Raw genomic sequence first — 21,615 nt, forward strand, 5'->3', positions numbered from 1 at the left:
TGCATTCATAGATAAGTACAGGCACACAATCACTCAGCATCAGTATGTGTCTGTGTACAAATTAAGGGCAATATGGACATTCTAAACACTTTGCTTACAATTAAATAGTATATAGTGGTCTAGAATCAATGGACAGAAAGGGGAAGGGGGAAAGGGTTGCTTTCACACACAATCAACATATTCACCCTTATTATTTTTTACTATATTATGGGTTAACTCCGCTACCTACTGAGTGTCTTCCACAGGAAAACAGACAGCACACACCCAGCCCAGTGTGTGTTTTGCCACCCACAGATGCACATTTTACACACACACACCCAATGCATGGGTTCATATGGGGTGGGGTGAAGTAAAGGTGTTAGTGGTAGACCACTAAACTCACCCAAACCAAAAGAGACACACCCAAAATACATACAGATACACAAACACATACAAATCATTTGTTGGAAATCGCTGTGTGCAAAATATAATTCAGGAGATACACACAGAAAATGCTAGATGCCATTGTGAATTGAAAGAGTAGCAAGTCACTGAAGATGGAATGGATGCCTTATTAAACAAAAGAGATATGGCAGCAGGCAAAAATCTATTCAAGGAAAGACCTGTGTCATCATATCAGTATGTGTTGAGTACACTGAGAATCATACCTCAGGCTGGTATCTATAGGGGATCTATCCATAAACAACACAGGGCACAGAGACACATGCACGCGCACACACAATCGTAATTATTACAGAGCTGATTATTGATCACCTGATTAATGGTCTTTTCCATCTGCACCAGGCCAAGATTGGGAAGCGTTGTCTTGATGAAATCTACAATGGACTCAAGACTGTCGTGTTGCAGGATCAGTGGTTTATGACTACCCAGAAGACTTAGAGCAACCTTGAATATGACTTCAGACCCCTGGAGAAATAGCATGTCTAAAGGAAATAATACAGCACATTATAGAAGTAAAATAATCACATACAGGAACAATGATATTCATGTACAATGAGCACGATATAGCATTTTCAAAATTCCAGTGCTGTGTCTCAGGCAGATGCAGCAGTGAAACCTGAGCTGCTACCCTGTTGCCCAGACCAGAGATGGCATGTGAGATTATTATGGGACTGGGCCTGTTGCCACTCCTGACATAGCTAACCTCATTTATCTCTTATGCGTAAACAGGCGCGCGCACACACACACACACACACACACACACACACACACACACACACACACACATCACTGCCATATCAAAGCATTCTAACCGCCATTTTTTGTGCTTCAGTGGCAAGTGACACAGCAGTAAATGAGCAGAGGGGGAAATGGGCCGATGGCGACTCTTCTTTGCCTTTCTGAAAACGTCTTTCAAAAAGTATGGTAGTTGGTTGCTCAAAATACACCTCGGATCAGGCTACACCTCCTTGAGGTTCACCTTCATTAGATTGGTTTGAAAATGTCAAACTCAGTGCACTGTCTAATTATTCACACCCACAGTCAAATACAGATTCCCCCAATGTTGCGTTCAGATGTTTTTAATAAAAAAACTGTTCCATCCTGACAGGCTTGATTTTGAAGGTGATGTGTTTTTTACATAAAATAAACGGCAAGATCAAGTTTTTTTAAAAAACAATATGATTTGGTATTTACCCCTGAACGTCAATTTTGAATGGCATCATTTTTGCAAGTAACTTTTAATAGCGTTAATATTTGTGGAATCAAAACAACACCATAAATATTTTGTACCCCGTGAAAAGATATTCACATGTGTAATAGAGTCTTGCAGCTGTATAAAACAATTTGTGCTTGTGCATGGAAACTTTGTACTTGTAGAAATATTTTGTGCATGTGCGAAAAAAAAATAGTCTTCGAGGATCTGTCTACATCTGTCGTCTGTCACATACAGTTGCATTTTCAGCTCTGAACGAAACCGTCTGAACGAAACCGGGAGTTATTTAAGTAGAAGTCAGGCGTGCGTTTTTCCCCCATTCGTCCCTCCTGGCCGGGACGAATGAAACATACAGTTTAAGCTATGTACACTTCCCACAACTTCACAATTTGACAACATATCATGAATGGTACTTCAAATAGGTGTTATTTCAGATAGATGGGCTATACGTCTTGGTGAATATCTGTTAACAACTCATTGCAGTCATTGTGAGGCACGTATATCGAGGTTATGGAAATTAGATTAGATTCAACTTTATTGTCATTTATGACACACAGCTGTACCTCTCAGTCAAACCAAACATGCTTAACAAGCTAACTGTACTGCAGGATTGCATAGCTGATGTGAAAGGCTGGATGTCACAGAATTTCCTACAGCTTAACTCTGACAAAACAGAAGTCCTTTTCATTGGCCCTGACAAAGTCTATAATCAAGCTCAGACTTTTCTTGGAAATTTAGCCTCAAATAACAAGACTACTAAAAACTTAGGGGTTTTGTTTGATACAGATTTAAAATTTGACCAACATGTAAAACTCCTTGTCCAGTCCTGTTATTATCAACTGAGAAACATTTCCAAAATCAGATCAATACTTTCTTTAAAGCACACTGAGAGAATTATACATGCATTTGTCTCATCTAGACTTGATTACTGTAACGCCTTATTCACTTACTTATTCACTAAATCGTCATTCCATCTCTCGTTTACAGACTGTTCAGAATTCATCAGCCAGACTTTTGACAAAGTCTAAATTTAGGGAACACATCACCCCAGTTCTGGCCAATCTTCACTGGTTGCCAGTGAGTTTTAGGCTTGATTTTAAAATCGTCCTTATAACCTATAAAGCATTACATGGTTTGGCACCTGACTATTTAAAAGATTTATTAACCCCCTACTGTCCGGCTCGGCCCCTCAGATCCTCCAGCCTGGGACTTTTAGTTGTTCCAGAAAGTAAACTGTCAACTAGGGGAGGCCGGGACGGCCTTGCGCACGAGAGTTGCGAAGCCCTATTGTTTTTGGAAAGATTATTATTATTAGGGCCCGAGCACCGAAGGGCGCAAGGCCCTATTGTTTTTGTAAGGATTATTATTCACTATTATTGTTATTCCACTTTTTTGCTTTCCTGTTTTTGAGATGGTTAACATGGTCGAAAACTCTTAAAATTTGGCACACTCGTCAGGTGTCACGGATCGCAGTTAGGTACAAGAGCTTGACCCCGGGCGTGGCCCAGGGACCAAAAATGTTCAATGCTTTGACTGATTGTTCTGAAATTTTACACAAAATTAGATATTGTGATGATGATATTCATGTCTTATTAACATGCCTTGCATAGCGCCACCACTTGGCAAGAGAAGGAATGTGTTTTTTCCACGTCTGTTAATTAAGATTAATCAGATTAGGTGTATATGATATCCACACACCCAATATCCCTGTCTGGCATAGCGCCAACAGCTGGCCAAAGTCAGAATAGTTTTTGGAATTTATTTACAAAATTTTAATTAAATAATTTAATTTGTTGGATTCCGAAATGTCACGGGTTGCGGCCCGCAGGTGCTCAGGCCCGCCATTGCCGCTATATTTATTATTATTATTATTATTATTATTTTTTTTTTTTATTTTATTATTATTATTATTATTATTATTATTATTATTACTATTACTACTACTACTACTACTACTACTACTACTACTACTACTACTACTACTACTACTACTACTATTACTATTATTATTATTATTGTTTTGTTTTTTGCTTTGTTTTGTTTGTTTGTCTGTAGAGCACTTTGTGCTTTGTGCTTGAAAAGTGCTATATAAATCAATTTTATTATTATTATTATTATTATTATCTTATTATTATTGTTGTTATTATATATTATTATATTATTATTATTATTTAGCAGAGTACAGGTACAGAGCCAATGAAATGCAGTTGACATCCAACCAGAAGTGCAAAGAAGCATTATTAAATACCAAAGTGCAGGTTGAGTACAGTATTCTGTGTGGTTAATGTGAATGTGAAATGTGAAATACCATGCACTATGCCATTTAACTAGAAAAATACATTTTCCAATATTTTTTCAATGTTTTCCAATGTTTCCAATTATATTATGTTTCTATAGTACAAAATGTTATTTCACTCTGTTCTTATGTGGGTAAGGCCACCGCACATCCAAACAAGTGCCCTTCTTGACCCACAGGCCGCCAGTCTCCATAGGTTAACATGGCAATACTCAGCCCCCTAATTCAGCGCTTCCCAAACCTTTTCCCCCACGTACCACCACCTACAATCCTGACTCGGCTCGCGTACCCCCACCATCCGACACATAAAAATGTAACACATTCTATTGACGCATTCCAGGCATCATGTTTAATTAGCCCCCTACATGATATCAAATAACAAAATCAAAATGTGCAACTTGTGCTCTCACACTAAAAAAACAGTGTGGAGAACAAAAAAATTGCCCTTTTTATCTCGCGTACCCCCTAGTGGAAGCTCGCGTACACGTACCACAGTTTGGGAATCCCTGCCCTATAGCCCCAAATATATTTACATCTTTCTAAAACCACTTTTCCATGTCTCACCTGCATAAAATATAGTATAAACACAGATATGTGTGCAATTACTTAGAATACATGGGGATACAGCGGTTTCATTCGTTCCGCCATAGACATTTAGCATTGTAGGCTGTTTTGCATCCATTGCAAACAAACATGTAATGTGAAAGTCTGGGATGTGGCGACAGAATAGTCTAGAACTTAGGTAGACCTACTAGTGTTTAGTAGCCTATACACTTGCAGTGATAGCCAACAACTAATGTGAATCGCTATAACCAAAGAAAGTAAAGGACATTATTTGCACCTGTGTTCATCAAATAAAGGACTGGATTGCACCCTTCACAAGCCGTAAAAATTTACTTTATTAGTTTTACAGTTGAAAACGGAATTGTGCTCAGGAATGCTTTACTCATGTGACTGCTTCGGAGAATGCATAGACTGTATAAAATAGAGAATTCTATATTCTATAAAATACGCCTGAGACGTGCGTGTTACGCAGGCAGTGTGCAAAATATAACCTGTTAACAAGGGAGCCGAAATGAAAACGAATATGCACGCAGCTGACACACTCACACCACGTCGGCAGTCTGCAGCCGGCCTAATAGTCCCAAATTTAACAATGTTTCAGAATGCCACACAGCTAGACGAGTGGCAGACAGAGCGACATGTCACTTATGCTACCAACGAATGTTTTTGAGTCACATCATTGCAAATCTCATTATGATGATGCATCTTTCTACAAAATGGTTTATCTTCTATAAACCCAAAACAGAAAAAAGTTGGGACGTTGTGTAAAATGCAAATAAAAACAGAATGTGATAACATACAAATCTCGTAAATCCATATTTAGTAGCAAAAAGGACATAGACAACAAATGTTGAAAATGAAAATTTGGACTACTTCATGGAAAATATATGTTAATTCTTTAAATGTTTAGGAACAGTTAGGAGACCAGTTTCTAGAGTTTTGAGAATGAAATGTTATCCCATTACTCCCGGATATAGGATTTCAGTTGCTCAACAGTATGGGGTATTCTTAGTCATGTTTTCCATTCCATTATGCACCAAATTTGACAAATCTGGACTGCAGATAGGCCATTTTAGCACCTGAACTATTCATCTATGGAAAATACTGTTAAATATGTGCAGAATTCATTTTGACATTGTTTTCCTGAAATATTCAAGGTCTTCCCTGGAAATGACATTGCCTGGATGGCAGTATATGTTGCCCGAAACCTGTATACAACATTCAGAATTGATTGTGCTTTGCCAAATGTGTAAGATGCCCATGCTGTAGGCACTAATGCTCCTCCACACCGTCATAGATGTTGGGTTTTTGAACTGAGTACTAAAACAAGTTGGATAGATTGGATACTTGGATAGGCCCTCTCCTCTTTAGTCCACATGAGTTAATGATTTCTGGTTCAGAAAGAGTGGCAAGTTTTGACTGGTCTAACCACAGGACCCTTTCCATGTTACCTCAGTCCATTTTAAACAAGCTTAGGCCCAGATAAGACAGTATTTTGTTCTGTATCATGTCTCAATACAATTTTGGCTGCAGTTTTTGAATTGAGTATCAAACTGTGCACATAGACAATGGTTATCAGAGGTTTTCCTGAGCCCATACAATGACAGGTCTGGAAACAGGTCTGGTGTTGATGCAGTGCCATCTGAGGTCCAAAATACCACAGCCATCCAATTGGTTTTTCAGCTCTTTCCCTTGTTTGCAAAGATTTCTTTGAATTACATTGTTTCATCATTTGTGCACACAGGTTTACACAATGTGATAAATACCCCTACATCTTTAATTCTAAGAGACCCTGCCTCTCTGGGATGTTTTTTTTTCATAACCAGTCGAGTTGCCAGTTACCCTAATTCGTTGTGAAATATTCCTGGCAGGTTACCAGCTGGCTCATATCCAGCCCAGGAAGTGTAAAAAAGAAAAAGAAAAGCGCAGTGAAAAAAGCACGATCACCCGACATTCACTGCATAGCTAGATCTTTAGCCTACATCAGTAAACAATAAATAATCTACTCATAATTGAGTTATCTAGTTTTGTATTCCGCAGTGAAAATGTTTTAGATTTGTGAACAGAGAATTATTTGCGTCCATTTGAACAGTTGTAAAGTTAAAAAAATAGGTCAAATATTTTTGTTGGATGTAAGGAACTAAAGGTCTTTTCAAGTCCTATGACCGACCAAAGGATGTATACCATATTAATGGCCAAATAAACATTACATTACAATAAATTAAAAAGGAAAAATACTTGTATTTCTGAATACTTAAATATTTTTTTAAAAAAGCAAGTACTTCTGTACTTCAACTTCAGTAGAAATATGACTTAGCAACTTTCACTTGTATTGGAGTAATATTTGACAAGGTGTATCTATACTTTCACTTACGTAAAGGTAAGTAAAGGAATTGTGCCCTGTGAAGGCACAGTGTGCTGAAAAGTGTTACGTTTCCTGCACGGTACACCAAAGTTACATAGTGCAATAGCAGGCATTCTAGGCACACAATGGAAATGACATATGGCATTTTTCCCATTATAAATTAGATTAGATCAGATCAGATTCAACTTTATTGTCATTTAGCAGAGTACAGGTACAGAGCCAATGACATGCAGTTGACATCGAACCAGAAGTGCAAAGAAGCATTAAATACCAAGTGCAGGTAGAGTATAGTTGTATACAATAGGGATTAATGTACAGTGTATAGTTGGATAAATACAGGTTTTCCAGATGACATGTCTACAGAGATAAGTCAGACATTTGAAGACTACTGGCCACATTTTACACCTGGCGGATTGTGGTGCCAAGTCCAAAGCAAGTTTTGTTCCTATGTTACACCCAATGCAGTGATGATTTTTCCACCAGATCGTCGAGTTCGCAAGTTGTCAAATGAACACCCAGGTGTGTCAAACAGGATTAGACAGGTTAGATTAGGTCTAAAGAGTGCAAGGGTGCAGCACGCACATCCAAAACGTTGAGTACTGGGTGCTGGACAGGAAAGCACAAGCATGTAAAAGAACGTCGAGTCCGCACACCAGAATCTGCTCCTTAGCGTTTTTTTAATGGTAGGCTATATCCCCTCATGTGACGTTTCGGGCCCCAGTCCTTCATCAGACATGATAGATTTAGATTAGGTCTTAAGCAATGAAGAACGATAAATTGTTTCACAGGAAGATCAAAATCACCGGAAGGCATCAAAATATTACACACATACTTTCCTGGAACGTTACCAAAAGGCTCATATTCAGCCGAGCAGTGGTGACCAAACCTGACTCTTTTCCAGGCAGCAACCTGAAGCTTCTATTAACAAAAATGTTTTGGATACGTTTTGGATAAGTCAATTCATCTATTAATCTAATTTTGAATTTGTTAAGAATTTGGATGATTTACCAATAATAATGACAGATATTAATTACATCGATAGACTATTACCGATAGTCTGCCGTTATAATTTATTTGCCTCGGGTGTACTGTGGAGTGGGTAACTTTGGTTTTATTGGCAGGCTAACACATACTGATGACTTGCGCTAGCCTAGCACCTGCAAACTCTGCAACTAGAAGGACTGGATGAAACATGTTGAAATCGGTCTCCACTGATAAATATCACACTTGGTAACTTGGAAATGAGGTCCTATGTCCAAAATCCTGAACCACCCCTTTAAAACACAATACTCGACTAATTTCAAAAGCTTGCCCTGAAGTGGTAGCAGCCATCATTGGGGATATTCGTAAACAGTGACACAGACACATTCAACTCAAATCATTGACATAATCAATTATGTTGATGTTTCATTCCAGCCCTAATCTGTACACACCGACTAAGCCTGCTTAACCCCCAGAGAGTTTTCTGCACTTACCAAAGACCCTGGCTACAAAGCCCAGGGGGAAGTGTGATGCAAAAGCAGTGAGGAACCAGGGGGCTGCATAAAGACTGGGCCCAATCTCATACTTCTCCAAGTGGTTATACAGCTCTCTGTGGTAATCATGAAGCAGCCGAGATAACTGATACATCTGTATCTAAAAGAAGAAAAAGTAGCTTTAAGGCCCATGTGGTTACCGGTAAACTGCATTCAGATAACATTACCAGTAGCATTGTCAGCTGTGCACATGTGCAGCATGTGTTTTCTGTGTGACACAGTTACTGTAGAGGTGAACAAAGGTGGTGCCGTTTGGACACTGGGTCAGTAGTACCTGTAGTATGATCATGTCTGGACGGTACTGCTTGCGAAGCCCCATGTCGTACATGAGAAACTTGAGCAGGGTAAAGGCCTCTTCCTCACTCATATGCAGCAGCAGCACTCCGGCTACGAAGCTGAGGCCCTGGCAGTAGCCCACCTCAGGGTCCAGAAGTGAGTAGGCCTTCAACAGGTTGTAGAGGGACAGCTGCCCTGCACCCAACTGAGTGGAGAAATATGGGTGTGTGGGGAAGGTGCGGCCTGTGGAAGGAAAACACACTATTTATTGGGGCAGCCGTGGCCCACTGGTTAGCACTTCGGACTTGGAACCGGAGGGTTGCTGGTTCGAACCCCAACCAGTAGGAACGGCTGAAGTGCCCTTGAGCAAGGCACCTAACCCCTCACTGCTCCCCGAGCGCCGCTGTAGCAGGCAGCTCACTGCGTCGGGATTAGTGTGTGCTTCATCTCACTGTGTGTTCACTGTGTGCTGAGTGTGTTTCACTAATTGTGAAACACACTCACGGATTGGGATAAATGCAGAGACCACATTTCCCTCACGGGATCAAAAGAGGCCCTGGCAGTAGCTGTATTAAGTATACTTATACTAAATACAGCTAATGCTTTTGGTATCCCCCTTTTACAGTACTGTTGAGGCTGTATGTAAGTTCACTTATGTAATCCACAGTCGCACAGGTGTCTTCCGTAGCATCACTATTGTGAAATATGGTCCAGCTATGTGCTTTGTGTGTGTGTGTGCAAGTGTGTCTCCGTGTGTGTGTGCTTATTTACTGTATTTATGGTAAATCTGCATTGATGAGGATATTTCTATATTATCCTGTTATCAAAATATTCTTCAGCTATAAGACACAGATGAAAGTGTGTGTATGTCTGCCCAGACACTTACCTAGGTCAATAAGTATGGCATGTTGCTGAGAGGTGAGTTGTTTGAGTAGCTCTTTGTAAGGTGTATCAGTGCTGGGACTTTTGCTGGGCACCTGCTGTCTCAGGTGGTACTGTTCTGATAGCAACTTCCAGATCTCACCGCGATGCTGGCGTGGAACTCCTTCCATGTAAAATACCAAGGTACTGTGATTTTAATCTCATATGAATAAGAAAAGAACAAAATCTTTGCACAGCAGACAAGTTTTTACATAGCCCCTTATACCATGAGTCATAATGTGATCACAAAATGGCACCATTGCAATATTGTCAGCTTACAACCTCTCACATTAATGGCTCGGATGAAAGACAGATAATGATAACTACAGTATATGTTTCAGAAATCTTTGTAGGGCTTTAAAAAAAGGCGAAAAAAAGGAAACAGTTGATCAATTATTTCAGTTTGCACACACTGACACGGTCGCAGTTGTCGTACCCCGTCCTACAGCATTGTGGATGCTCTCTGTGTCAAACTTGACCTTTGCCCTCCCAGGTGTGCCCAGCATCCTCTCCCACACCAGTGTCACGTCCTTCAGACAAGGAGTGATCTCCTCATAATCCAACTTCAGCCGCCGACTCTGCAGATCACTCTCCGAGGCTGTACAAATAGAAACATTTAGCGGAGTAGGACTGTTGAACCAAATCCTGGTAAAAACTAAAGTGCATGTCCAGTGTAGTCAGTGAACTACACCCATTTGCCAGGATTGAGCTAAAAAAAATAATGATGAAAAGATGACATTGTAAACCTCTAAAAATAACATCATTGATTTCTTCAACTGGGCTTATCTTTACGACAGAGATGTGTCACATTCCAAACTGAAACAATAGGTTGATTTAAGGGTCATGGAATTCTTTGGCTCATGCAAACATCTGAAATGGACTTTGGGCATGTGGGCAGTTGTTACAACATTTCTGGGGATTTTTTTTGGCAACAACTACATAAGGGCAAAGACAACTTCAGGGAATGAGTAAAAACTTGACTGTTCATTATCCCATAATGTGATATTTTAGAAAAGAAAAGCCTAAAAAAGACAGCATTGTCTTGTGTGTGGATAAGCCCAATTATAAACAGACATTGCATAGACCAAAGGAAGGCTAAATGTAATGTAAAATATAAAGCTCTCCTGTGCTGTTTGCAAATGTTGCATATCCTTCTTATGGGATACTTATTGGCAAAGTAAAGCAGTGCAGTCTCCCTTTCAAACCGTATAGATAGATAGGCATAGATATTCTTCAGTTGGCCTTGTATTTTACAAACGTTCTTCCATTTGATATTCTAATGTCTAGCCTAACCCCCACTCAACCCCATATTTACGGCAATTATGGTCATGAGCAGTTTCATTGGATTTGAATTTGGCTAGGGACTTAGCTAGCTGACCCGGACCCCATTTATATTGTCGACATGTTGAATCTGACCTAATCCTACTCAGTGACAAATTGATTCATGTGTTAATACATCTATCAAATTTCAGAAATCAGACTTTAGAATTTGAATTTGGGTGGGTTTCTCAGTACAGATACACTGTAGCACAGGTTGGCAGGTGAGAGCTCCTTGGCAATAACAGAGAGGAAAGGCATGTCTACACAAATTATTCAAAGGCCGCCAGGCTCAATTTTGCTGCCAGAGTCAATTTTCTGGGTCAGTAGAGCTGGCAAGGTTGGCATCATTCTTGTCGTTGATTATGTGATAGAGGAAGTACAGCAAGGCAAGCCTTTTACCCTATCAACTCATGGAGGCTGTTTATGGCTAACTGGGTGTGTCAAAATCTCCCGGAGGTAGTTTATCTCAGACAGGAAAAGGCGGGGGTTTACCAGGGTCTGTGTTGCTTTGTGGTTTCTCTCGCCTATTGTCTGTGTGTGCTTGTGTGTCTCCATTACCTTGTAGTTTCTGGTTCTCCCGCTCCATTCTCAGTAATAAGATTTGCTGCAGAATGGCCTTCCTCCACAGCTCTCTAATCTCCGGCCCACTCCGCCGCCTGCGCTTCTCTGGCACAGACCCCAGCTGTCCGTCAACACTGAGCCCACTCCCAGACACACCTCCCAAGGCCAGGGCACCCACATCCAGAGCAGAGTCTCCTCTATCTGAGTAGAGGAGCCAAAGATTCAATGAGAAAAGATCATTTCACTGTAATAAAGTGAGCTCTACAGTGGCACTGTGCTTATAGCTACTGCAGTCAAACTGTTGTATTATGTGGCTAGGATTTCAAAATATAATCCACTTCCTTTAAATAACCGGCAGAAAACATACATTGCAACAGACTTCAGAATTATATCAAACATTCCAACTCAAACTCATGAATTCAAATAAACAAATACAGACATTTCACAAAGAGATTGTTTTGTTACCAAGAACATCAGTGCAACACTGTAAATGCTTGAACATATGGGCTCACCAATCAAAGCTCTTGTGTCCATTTGTTCAAACACCTACAGTACATGCACATGCACTCACACAACACTTGACCAGAATTCTTTTTCATAAATGCCACTTTATTCTTATCTAAATTTGTGGAAGAGGCACACACATCCCAGAGGTTAAAGTAGGTGCTGGACTCAAAGAGACTTAGATGAACACGAGTAAAAAGTCTGTACACTGGAGCTCCAATTGATAAGATGGTTTATCACCACAAGTGTAACGTTTCGGGCCTCATGTCTGAGGAAGGGTAATGTGGCCCAAAATGTTACACTTGTGGTGATTAAACCGTCTTATCAATTGAGTGGCAGCCGTGGCCCACTGGTTAGCACTCTGGACTTGTAACCGCAGGGTTGCCGGTTCGAGCCCCGACCAGTGGGCCGTGGCTGAAGTGCCCTTGAGCAAGGCACCTAACCCCTCACTGCTCCCCGAGCGCCGCCGTTGAAGCAGGCAGCTCACTGCGCCGGGATTAGTGTGTGCTTCACTTCACTGTGTGTACACTGTGTGCTGTTTGTGTTTCACTAATTCACTGATTGGACCAAATTTCCCTCACAGGATCAAAAAAGTATATATACATACATACATACATACATACATCAATTGGAGCGCTAGTGTGCAGACTTTTTACTCATGTTCACTTTATTCTTATCTGACAATGAACACAAGCATGTGCAAATTCACTGGGACTCCAGACAGTGAGCAGAGTACCAAGACATTAACAGAACTGACAGAATTCAGAAAACAATCCTTTGTGTGTTCTATACGTGAAAGCATTCTGTGTGATCATTACACATCTGTAGGAAGGAGATTAAATTATGTTTAAATAATGTTTGGCTCAGTAAGTCCAAAGGTGTATGTGCAAGGGTGTTTAAACATGTTCTGACACACTGACTTCCAAAAGCACACACAAGCGTGTGGCCTTTCAAGGTCTACTGAAAACACTTTTACTCACTGAGCAAATAGTGAACTCTCAGCACACACACTGCTGTTCTGAGCAAACAAAGACGCCCTACTCTCATATGAGCCCAGTTAAATACAGCAAAGTGACCCCTTTGGGTGGAGCTCATGGCCATTTATAATCTTTTTGTCTCTTCCTCTTTATGTCATTCTTAACATCTCCAAGCAAACATGTTAAGAATTTGATGATGCAATGACAAGACATACATTCCCATCCATGTAGAACAGCCATCCCACAGCCATCACACAAAAGAGAGCCACTGACGTGAGTAGGAACCAAATAAATACCATATCCCATCTTCTGCAAACAGCCAGTCTCACCAACCAACGCCCAGTGAAAAAACACCACTCAAATTAGGTCAACATGACTTCAACCTCACTTGTATTGCAATGGGACTGGGTAAGACCTACTTATACACAATGAATACTAAACCACACCCAAACACACACAAACACACTCGCACAAGCACAGGCATGCGTACACACACACACACACACACACACACACACACACACACACACGCACACACGCACACACACACACACACACACACACACACTTACAGCCACACAGAGTGGAATGTGTCTTTTTATTTCAGACTATTTCTAGGGAATATGAGTTCAGCTGAAGACCAGCCTCTTCTAGCTCTGAGTCTCTAGCGTCTTCTTTCAAAGAACACAATAGCTGTCTCGAGTCTGTACCAACAACCTATGCTTGTCTTTTATCAGAATATCGAATAGAATCACACCTGAAGGTGAGCTACCAGTTTGAAAAACATGTCCCAAACACCATAATTTTACTTATGATCAACACAACAAGTCTTCCTTAAAATACAGCTAAAAAAGCTCAAGAGACTGACATGCACATTCTCAGTTTACAAACACGACTAGTCACCCAGACACAGAATGAGAATAATTTGTTCTTCAATATGAATGAAAACTTCCCAAACATGTCCAATGAAACCTGAATAGTGTGTGGTAGGTGACACTTGTTCAACTAGTTCACACTTGGGATCAGTTAAAAACCTATACCTAGTCTATTGAAGACTTGAAATTGGTAACTTAGAGGAACACATCAACTTTTGTGATATTAGCTTATTTGCCATCTACCCCAGAGTACATACTCTTCTCTACTGTGTGTATAATAACCCAGTCTCACATAATTAGCCTAGCCTAGCACAACTGACTGGAAGTGGGTTACACAAGTTAGCCTAAAGCTTCCTTTTTAGAAGAGGACAATAAAAAACAATGACAAATAATGTGTTTTCATATCAACAAGAACCATATACTGTACATACAAGCCATAACTCTGTAAGAGAATTAATTATTCAGGTGAAAGGTAAGTCTCTAAACATTTCTTGAAAGTCCCAAAACCACCATAACACTATCAGTGTCCAGATCAGTGGACTGCAGTGAGCAGTAGGGGACTTAGAGCTGAATCATGGAATTCAAATAGCAAGGTGCAGAACCAGTAAGTGTCCTATACAGTAGGCCAGAGGGAGGGATTTGAAGCCAGTGAAGAGTAACTAACAGAGCTATGTTTTCTTTTTCAAAAAGTTGGAAGGTATAAGGCATTTTTATATCTCTATAAATAAGTACAGAGAGCTAGCCTGGTAGTTTGAGTGTTGTAAAAGATATTGACAGCGGAATAACTTCAAAAAATGACCAGAGGAAGAAGGATGGTTCGGGTGTTCTTCCTACAGCTCACAGTAAGCTATTTCGTTGCTCTGGTTGGTTAGGTCTATCCTTATTGAGTGCAGATGCAGTTTCTCCCCTGTATTGGTTGAAACACGCCTCATAATCACTTCCCAATGGATACAGGTCTGAGTTGTGTCTGAATGTGTCCATAACAATAGGGATGTAATTGCAACCTGATTTTGATTCAGAGATCATAAACCCCTGTGTTTCTTCATTTGTGCAGTATTGCCCTGTCCATGTTAAGTGGTTCCTCACAATTACAAATTTACAAGTGTGTACAAATTACAAAAGTACAATTGTGTACAAATACTGTACAAACTACATAAAACATCTGGGTATGTACACAATCTTACATTTACTGATTACCATACCCAGACACTTTTCTTTATTCAGGTGATATGCTTTTGCAGTGGTTCACTGCTGCATGTGCAAGTCTAACGTTGCCATCTAGAGGATAACACTGCAAATACCACATGAGACAAACAAGACTGAATTGACTGTGACATTTGGTAGATCTGAAGATATTGTTCAAGTGCTGCCACAACAACAAAATTATGACTTTGCTATAATACCGGCAATTAACATCTCCATACTGATACTAAATCAATACCATGGTAGAAACCCCAAACATCAGTAAAAGTAATGGAATAAGAGATATGAGGGAACACTCTCTGCCCTGCTTCATCAGCACTGACTAAATCACATAATATTATTGCCATTATAATATACATTTACTAAACAATGAATGCTATTATCACCTGTATTGATCATGCACAGCTATATATTGCATGTTATACATTTCTTTTAAAATCATAAATGATTTGCTGTCTATTAAATTTAGTGCAGTGTAGTGTTTATGCAATGATTAATGCCAAATTAAGAATAACCATGCAAGTTCTATACATGATTGATTTTTTAACGTGAGCAGTGGAGTGTGTGTGTGCATTGAACCTGTAGTGTCTGTGCTCTTCTGTGGAGTGGCTACTCTCAGGAAAATCTGCTGTCTCCAGGAGTACCTGTGGGATCGGACTGGACTGTCCTCACCAACCACACACAATGCCCCGGGACTGGAGAGGGCAGCCACATCACTACATATGAAACACACACACACACACACACAGAAATGTACACATTAGATGAATGCCATATCAGTCTTGTTTGTACCTCAAGCTAGCCTAAACTTTCTACAGAAAAAAACCCTATCCAGTCTCTCTCTCTCTCTCTCTCTCTCTCTCTTGCTCCATCTCTTGATCTCTCTCTCTCTCTCTTCTCTCTCTCTCTCGCTCCATCTCTTGATCTCTATCTCTCTCTCTCTCTTTTCTCTCTCTCTCTCTCTGTACCTTGGTCTCTGTTGGTCATCTTCATTCTCCTCTACAGGAGCCAGAAACTTCAGGAAATTTGGCACAGAAGAAGAAGAGTGGAGCCTCGCTCTAAAGCCCCTCAGACTGACAGACAGAGAGAAAGAGGGAGAGTACGAGGAAAACAAAGAACATGGAGAGAATGAGAATAGAGACAGGGAAAACAAAAACAGGCACACAAACAATAATACAAAGAGGAAGCAACACAGTTCTAGTTGCATGGAAAGCTAGTATATGAGAAGTCATGCTTCAGTGGTTATGAATGGGTCAAAGGGGAAAGGGGGGAGAGACGCACCTGCGTTTGGGTGAGCGGGGTATATGTGCGTCACCCCCGGCAACTGCAAGCTTGACTGACTTTGGGAAATGAGAAGATAAGGAAGAAGGAGAGATGCAGGGAGTGCTCATGTCATCAACATGCGACAACGACCTAGCAGGGTAACAGAAAAAGAGATGTAGGGAGAAAAGGAGATGTAGGGGGGAAAGGAGATGAAGGGGGGAAAGGCATGAAAGTCAGCAGGGAAGGGTCGACACTCTGCTTTCTGCCTCCAGAAAAGTCAGCAGAGAGGACGAGGTAGGCAGTGAAGTGCTAGTCTAATTAAAGTATGCCAAGACATACCAAGATATACAGATAGTACTGATTCATCATGTGACCAATAAAAAAACCTAGAAGCTAGAACTAGGAGCTCACTCACATATTCTCAGCAACAGTATACATTTGGAGTGTCACCCACCTAATGTTTGATATCAAAATAATATCATGCCACACAATGTTTCTAATAACATAACATGCTCTATACTTTAACAAATTATATTCCGCTCTCCTGCAATTTCATGGGAATTCATTCTCTAGAGCTTACTTTGGGACACAAATCCCATTTGTATGGAAATAACACATTCCCTACACACATTGAAACTCGCCAGTCTCGTACTTGCTCTGGTGTGGGCTGTCCGTGCTGACGGAGTAGTGTCGGACCAGTTTGGGTTTGGTGGCTGCTGAGGGTTGCTGTGGTTGTCCCAGGGGGCTAGAGAGGGAAGACTGCGTGGGGGAGTGACTGATGGTGCTGGCCCTTCGGCGGAAGGCTGGCTGCTGTGTCTCCTGCAGTGGAGAGCTGGACTCCAGACGCTTCAGGTCACCTGTAGAGTTGTGGGAGCGCAGAGGGCTGGACAGTGGAAGAGGGGAGCACAAGTGTTCATCCAGCAAGGAGTCCTGACAGAAGAACACAAGCAGGATTATGAGATAAACCACATCACACACATAACAAGTTTTTTTATGTTTTAGGCACAGAGAGATTGACACAGACAGCCCTTCTATTTGTGCATGTTACCTGGTTGCTATTATTGAGCGTGGAATCAGAGGAGCTGACATCTTCTTCACTTTGACATTTAGACTTGCTACTGCCCTGTGTTGGAAGAAACATAGAGATGAGCACACATGCATGCACACAGAGTGGACTAATCAGGTATTCAGCAACATATTGCATGTACAGTATTATAATATATATTATAACTTTCTATTAAAAATATCTGTGCGTGTCTGTCTCCATGTTCCATGTAAATGATGTCACATGATAAAGTTGGCCATTTAAGCCTCCAACTATCTCATCGCAATATACTTCCCATACATAACCTTTCATTCTTCTGGACAGTGACTAGCAACTACCTTCAACTAGACGTACCACAGAACGGTACAAAATATGACCGCCGCCCAGTCCTGCACATTGTCTCCGCAAAAAAAAATCACGCTTGTCAATTTGTCTCCATCTCCTACTCTTGCAACTTTTGTGTATGTAAATGAGTTTGTGCATGTGTGTGTGTGCTTGCTTGTGTGTCTGTGTGCATGCCTGTGTGTGTGTGTGTGTGCGCGACGTGTGTGTGTGCGCGACATGTGTGTATGTCTTTATGTGTCTGTGGAGGAGTGGGGGTTTTTGTGTGTGTGGGTGTGTTTATGTGTGTGTGCGTGTGCATGCGTGTATGTGAGTGTGTGTAGATTTCAACTTCATCTGGCAACCCTTCACTCAACACCATCATCTGCAGGCCGATTTGTGTAGTCACTATATGTGCACAGAAATTCATTTATTGTATGGCCCCCCATGAACGGAATTCCACAAAACTCATATAGTCATAGTGGCGGACACATTTGTTCAAAGGGACTTACAGCAATGGAATAACCTTTAGGCTATTAACATTTAAGCATTTTTAGATTTAAGCTACAGAGCTACACTATAGTACAATAGTATAAAATTTAAGTAGCTATAACATTTAAGCATTTTAAGATTCAAAGTTTTAAACTACTACATGTCGTAGGGCGGCGACATGTTAGGAGTTTAGACACCTCCTAAGAGTGCAAGTTTCACTCTCAGTAAGAGGAGTGAAATGAGGGAAATGATGCAGAGTTCAGAGAACTGGCCACTGATGGCTGCTAGCCTGCTACCTTGCCAGTGAAGAAAGAAGCTAATATGTCAGCTGCGAGGTTGGTAGCTTGTGGATGAGATGGAGAATTGAGTAGAGTTTTGAAGGTGAAAAAGAGTTTTTGGGTGTCAGTGGTACTATGAATCTTATCATTGTAAAAGGCCTTCTTTTTGCTCTAACGCACCTTCCAAATGCCCTCCAGTGACTCTGTTAAAGACCTCTTGGCTCGAGTCTTGAATTGTTCCAGACGCAACCTGCTGCCACTCAAACCAGCATCTCCTCTCTCCTCTGCAACTGCACTCTGTCACAACACATCACATCACATTACAGCACAGCACAGCACAGCACAGCACAGCACAGCGATAATTCAGACAGATACTGTATCAGATGTCTGTATCTACCTGATGTTTTCATGTTTGTACCTGTTTGATATACGTGTGTGTGTGACTCTTCTGTTTCTCTTCATACAGTCTTCTCAGACATGATACCAGCAATTCATTCTCCTCCTGGTCTGACTTGGGTTGTGCTTTCTGGAACATACACAACAAACCTTGGCTCCGACAACTGTACAAAAAATGTGCCAATTTCCTTTTCCCTTCTAAAATGCAATTTCACTGTTTCACCACTGGGTGTCACACAAGCCTACGATACAATTTTTCTAGAGGTTTTCAGTTTGCAGAGTAACCTTTCCTGTTGTCTTCATGTGTCTGAAATTTCTGCTAACTGAAGTGAATGACGCAATTCTTATCTTAACATGTCTTAACCTGGGAAGAGTTTGCATCTACAGATAACCACATGTAACAAAACTAAGTCAACACAAAGGGGAACAACCAAGTTCCTATACCAAATTGTTGTGAAATGAATTACTGGGAAATAAATGGCAAAGGGCATGTGAAGGACAGAACAAGGACAAAACTAAAAATAAAGCAATCCCTGACATTTGCTGGTGCACCAGCAAAGACACCACCAGCACCACCAGACACGGGTCATTCCACGTCAATTCAGCCAGGGCCCACGCACTTAGGTCTCAAAAAATTCTGAAACAATTACCAGGTGTACCTATGTTACCCAGAAGACGCACTGTAAAATTACTTTTATGTAAGATCAATACTTTCCAAGATACAGCCAGTTTTACAGGGGTAGGGGGGTGTCGATTTTGTTCGGCCTCTTTTTTTTGTCAAAATTCACAAGCCCACAGCGCACAAACTAAATCATGTAGGAGGCTCAAATTTTGCATGCTGGTACATCGATAGGAATAGTATGTAGCAAAATCTACAATGACCATGCAGGATCATCCAGTCCAAAATTGATGATTTTGCTACATACTATTCCTATTTATGTACCAGCATGCAAAATTTGAGCCTCCTACATGGTTTAGTTCTTACACTTTGGGCTTGTGAACTTTGACAAAAAAAAAAGAGGCCGTACAAAATCGACACCCCCCTCCCCCTGTAAAACTGGCTGCATCTTGGAAAGTATTGATCTTACATAAAATACATTTTACAGTGTGTCTCCTGGGTAACATTGGTACACCTGGTCATTTTTTCAGAATTTTTTGAGACCTAAGTGCGTGGGCCCTGGCTGAATTGACGTGGAATGACCCACACCAAAAAATGACTGCACAAACAGGTTCTGTTTGGCATCGGGTTGCGCTTACAATAGGCAACTACTCAAATTCAGTATCTTTTGTGACTAACAGAACAAAGATTGTGGCCTATATTCAATAATGTTACAAAAAATGATTTCATGTGTTTGGAGAAAAGACACTCAATTTTGGTGTTGTAATTCTTTGTTTCCTATATTCACAGAACCAAATACCATTTGAGCTGAAGATTTTATTAAGAGGCTTAATATATGCTTAAAATTGTCATATAGATCAGAGGTCATAATAATTTTGAAATGTATGTAAGTGGGCATAATAGCTCTAACACAGGATAAAAGTAACTGTTTGAACATATTGTGAAACAAATACATATAAAAAATAATGCATGACAGACAACAATCAATTTTCTTGAGGTTAACGGGAACATAAACTAGCATCTACAGTAGGCTTGTGATGAATACAAGTGAAATGTAATCATAAAAGCACATGCCATTTCTGAACGATACCACAATTCTGTTAGGGAAGGTATCGGAACGCCCCCCATTACCACCCGTCCCGTGTTTCCGTCCTCTTGCGTGTATGTGTCACTTAACATTCATTTCTATACAAACCAAGACGGTAGATTCCTAAAGAAACGCAAGCACCCACACCATTGGTGTATCTGAATTAGCTATGTACCAAAAATTACATTTTATCCCGACTCGAAGAGCTGTAAACAGTGTTGTAAGGCCGCGTGTACAAATCCGTTTGGAGCTCCAGTGGAATTTTGAAGTAGCGACGAGAATTTTCGGTCTAACCGTTCATGTGCCGTGTGAAAGGGTGGAAGTAGATGACCCACCAGGCCGGCTCTAACCTCCGAGCGTGGTAAACAAAATAGGATATTTCAGCAGTAAAAGCCCCAGTAAGAACCAAACCAGATTTTGTTTAAATCTACACACCTATGGCTACTGAAAAATGTAAGGTTCATTTATCAAATGTTATTTTGAAGTATTAAAAAACATTGTTGTTTTAGAATTTTCGAACAAAATGGGTGATAATTGGAGGTGTTACGATAGGATAAATATACCCACCATGGTTATTTGGAACACTGCTGTTTGCTCCTGGCTGTCCAGGGTGGCTAAATGCCTTTGGAGTTCAAGCCTGGCTTTGGATGGGTGGACACCTAGTCACAGGCAATCATACACACACGCACAAACATACACAGACACACAGACACACACACACACATCCACATCCACGCACACAAATAGGGAACAAAAAACAAACACATGCAAAATGTGTGGAACAACCATCAGTATGTGTGTATGTGCACCAGATCTTCTACGGCTACAGACATACAGTAATGTATGTGCCAACAGGACTTACCTTCTATCCGTTCACACACTCTATGCAGTGTAAGCATGGGGCAGTTTTCACACTGCTGGCCATGAGTCTGCGAGACCTGCTGTTGGGCTGCTACGGAAAACGCCTGCTTTAAAGTCAACATGATCTCATCCACCTGAAGACAACAACAACCCAGATCAGACCAGTCAGAGAAAATACTTCATTCACCCAACAGACCATCCA

General features: G+C 40.8%; 1 protein-coding gene across 7 annotated transcripts in view; it reads right to left on the minus strand.

Annotated features, from left to right (window-relative positions):
• tbc1d1 (TBC1 (tre-2/USP6, BUB2, cdc16) domain family, member 1) overlaps positions 1–21,615 on the minus strand; it is a 48,765-nt gene that overhangs the window by 4,607 nt on the left and 22,543 nt on the right. For 3 of the 7 annotated variants that reach the window (XM_042084769.1, XM_042084770.1, XM_042084774.1), the window contains 15 exons: positions 21,415–21,547; positions 21,120–21,211; positions 18,869–18,976; positions 18,631–18,747; positions 17,363–17,437; positions 16,967–17,244; positions 16,333–16,464; positions 16,020–16,124; positions 15,631–15,767; positions 11,490–11,693; positions 10,048–10,209; positions 9,577–9,735; positions 8,689–8,933; positions 8,355–8,514; positions 754–923 (listed from right to left, as the gene is read on the minus strand). In XM_042084769.1, coding sequence (XP_041940703.1) covers positions 754–923; positions 8,355–8,514; positions 8,689–8,933; positions 9,577–9,735; positions 10,048–10,209; positions 11,490–11,693; positions 15,631–15,767; positions 16,020–16,124; positions 16,333–16,464; positions 16,967–17,244; positions 17,363–17,437; positions 18,631–18,747; positions 18,869–18,976; positions 21,120–21,211; positions 21,415–21,547 — 2,277 coding nt within the window. Of the gene's footprint in view, positions 1–753; positions 924–8,354; positions 8,515–8,688; positions 8,934–9,576; positions 9,736–10,047; positions 10,210–11,489; positions 11,694–13,269; positions 13,461–15,630; positions 15,768–16,019; positions 16,125–16,332; positions 16,465–16,966; positions 17,245–17,362; positions 17,438–18,630; positions 18,748–18,868; positions 18,977–21,119; positions 21,212–21,414; positions 21,548–21,615 lie in introns of those variants that run through there. The other 4 variants (XM_042084772.1, XM_042084771.1, XM_042084773.1 and 1 more) reach the window with 4 other exon arrangements.

Source organism: Alosa sapidissima, chromosome 1 (genome assembly GCF_018492685.1).
Source record: "Alosa sapidissima isolate fAloSap1 chromosome 1, fAloSap1.pri, whole genome shotgun sequence".
NCBI lineage: Eukaryota > Metazoa > Chordata > Actinopteri > Clupeiformes > Clupeidae > Alosa > Alosa sapidissima.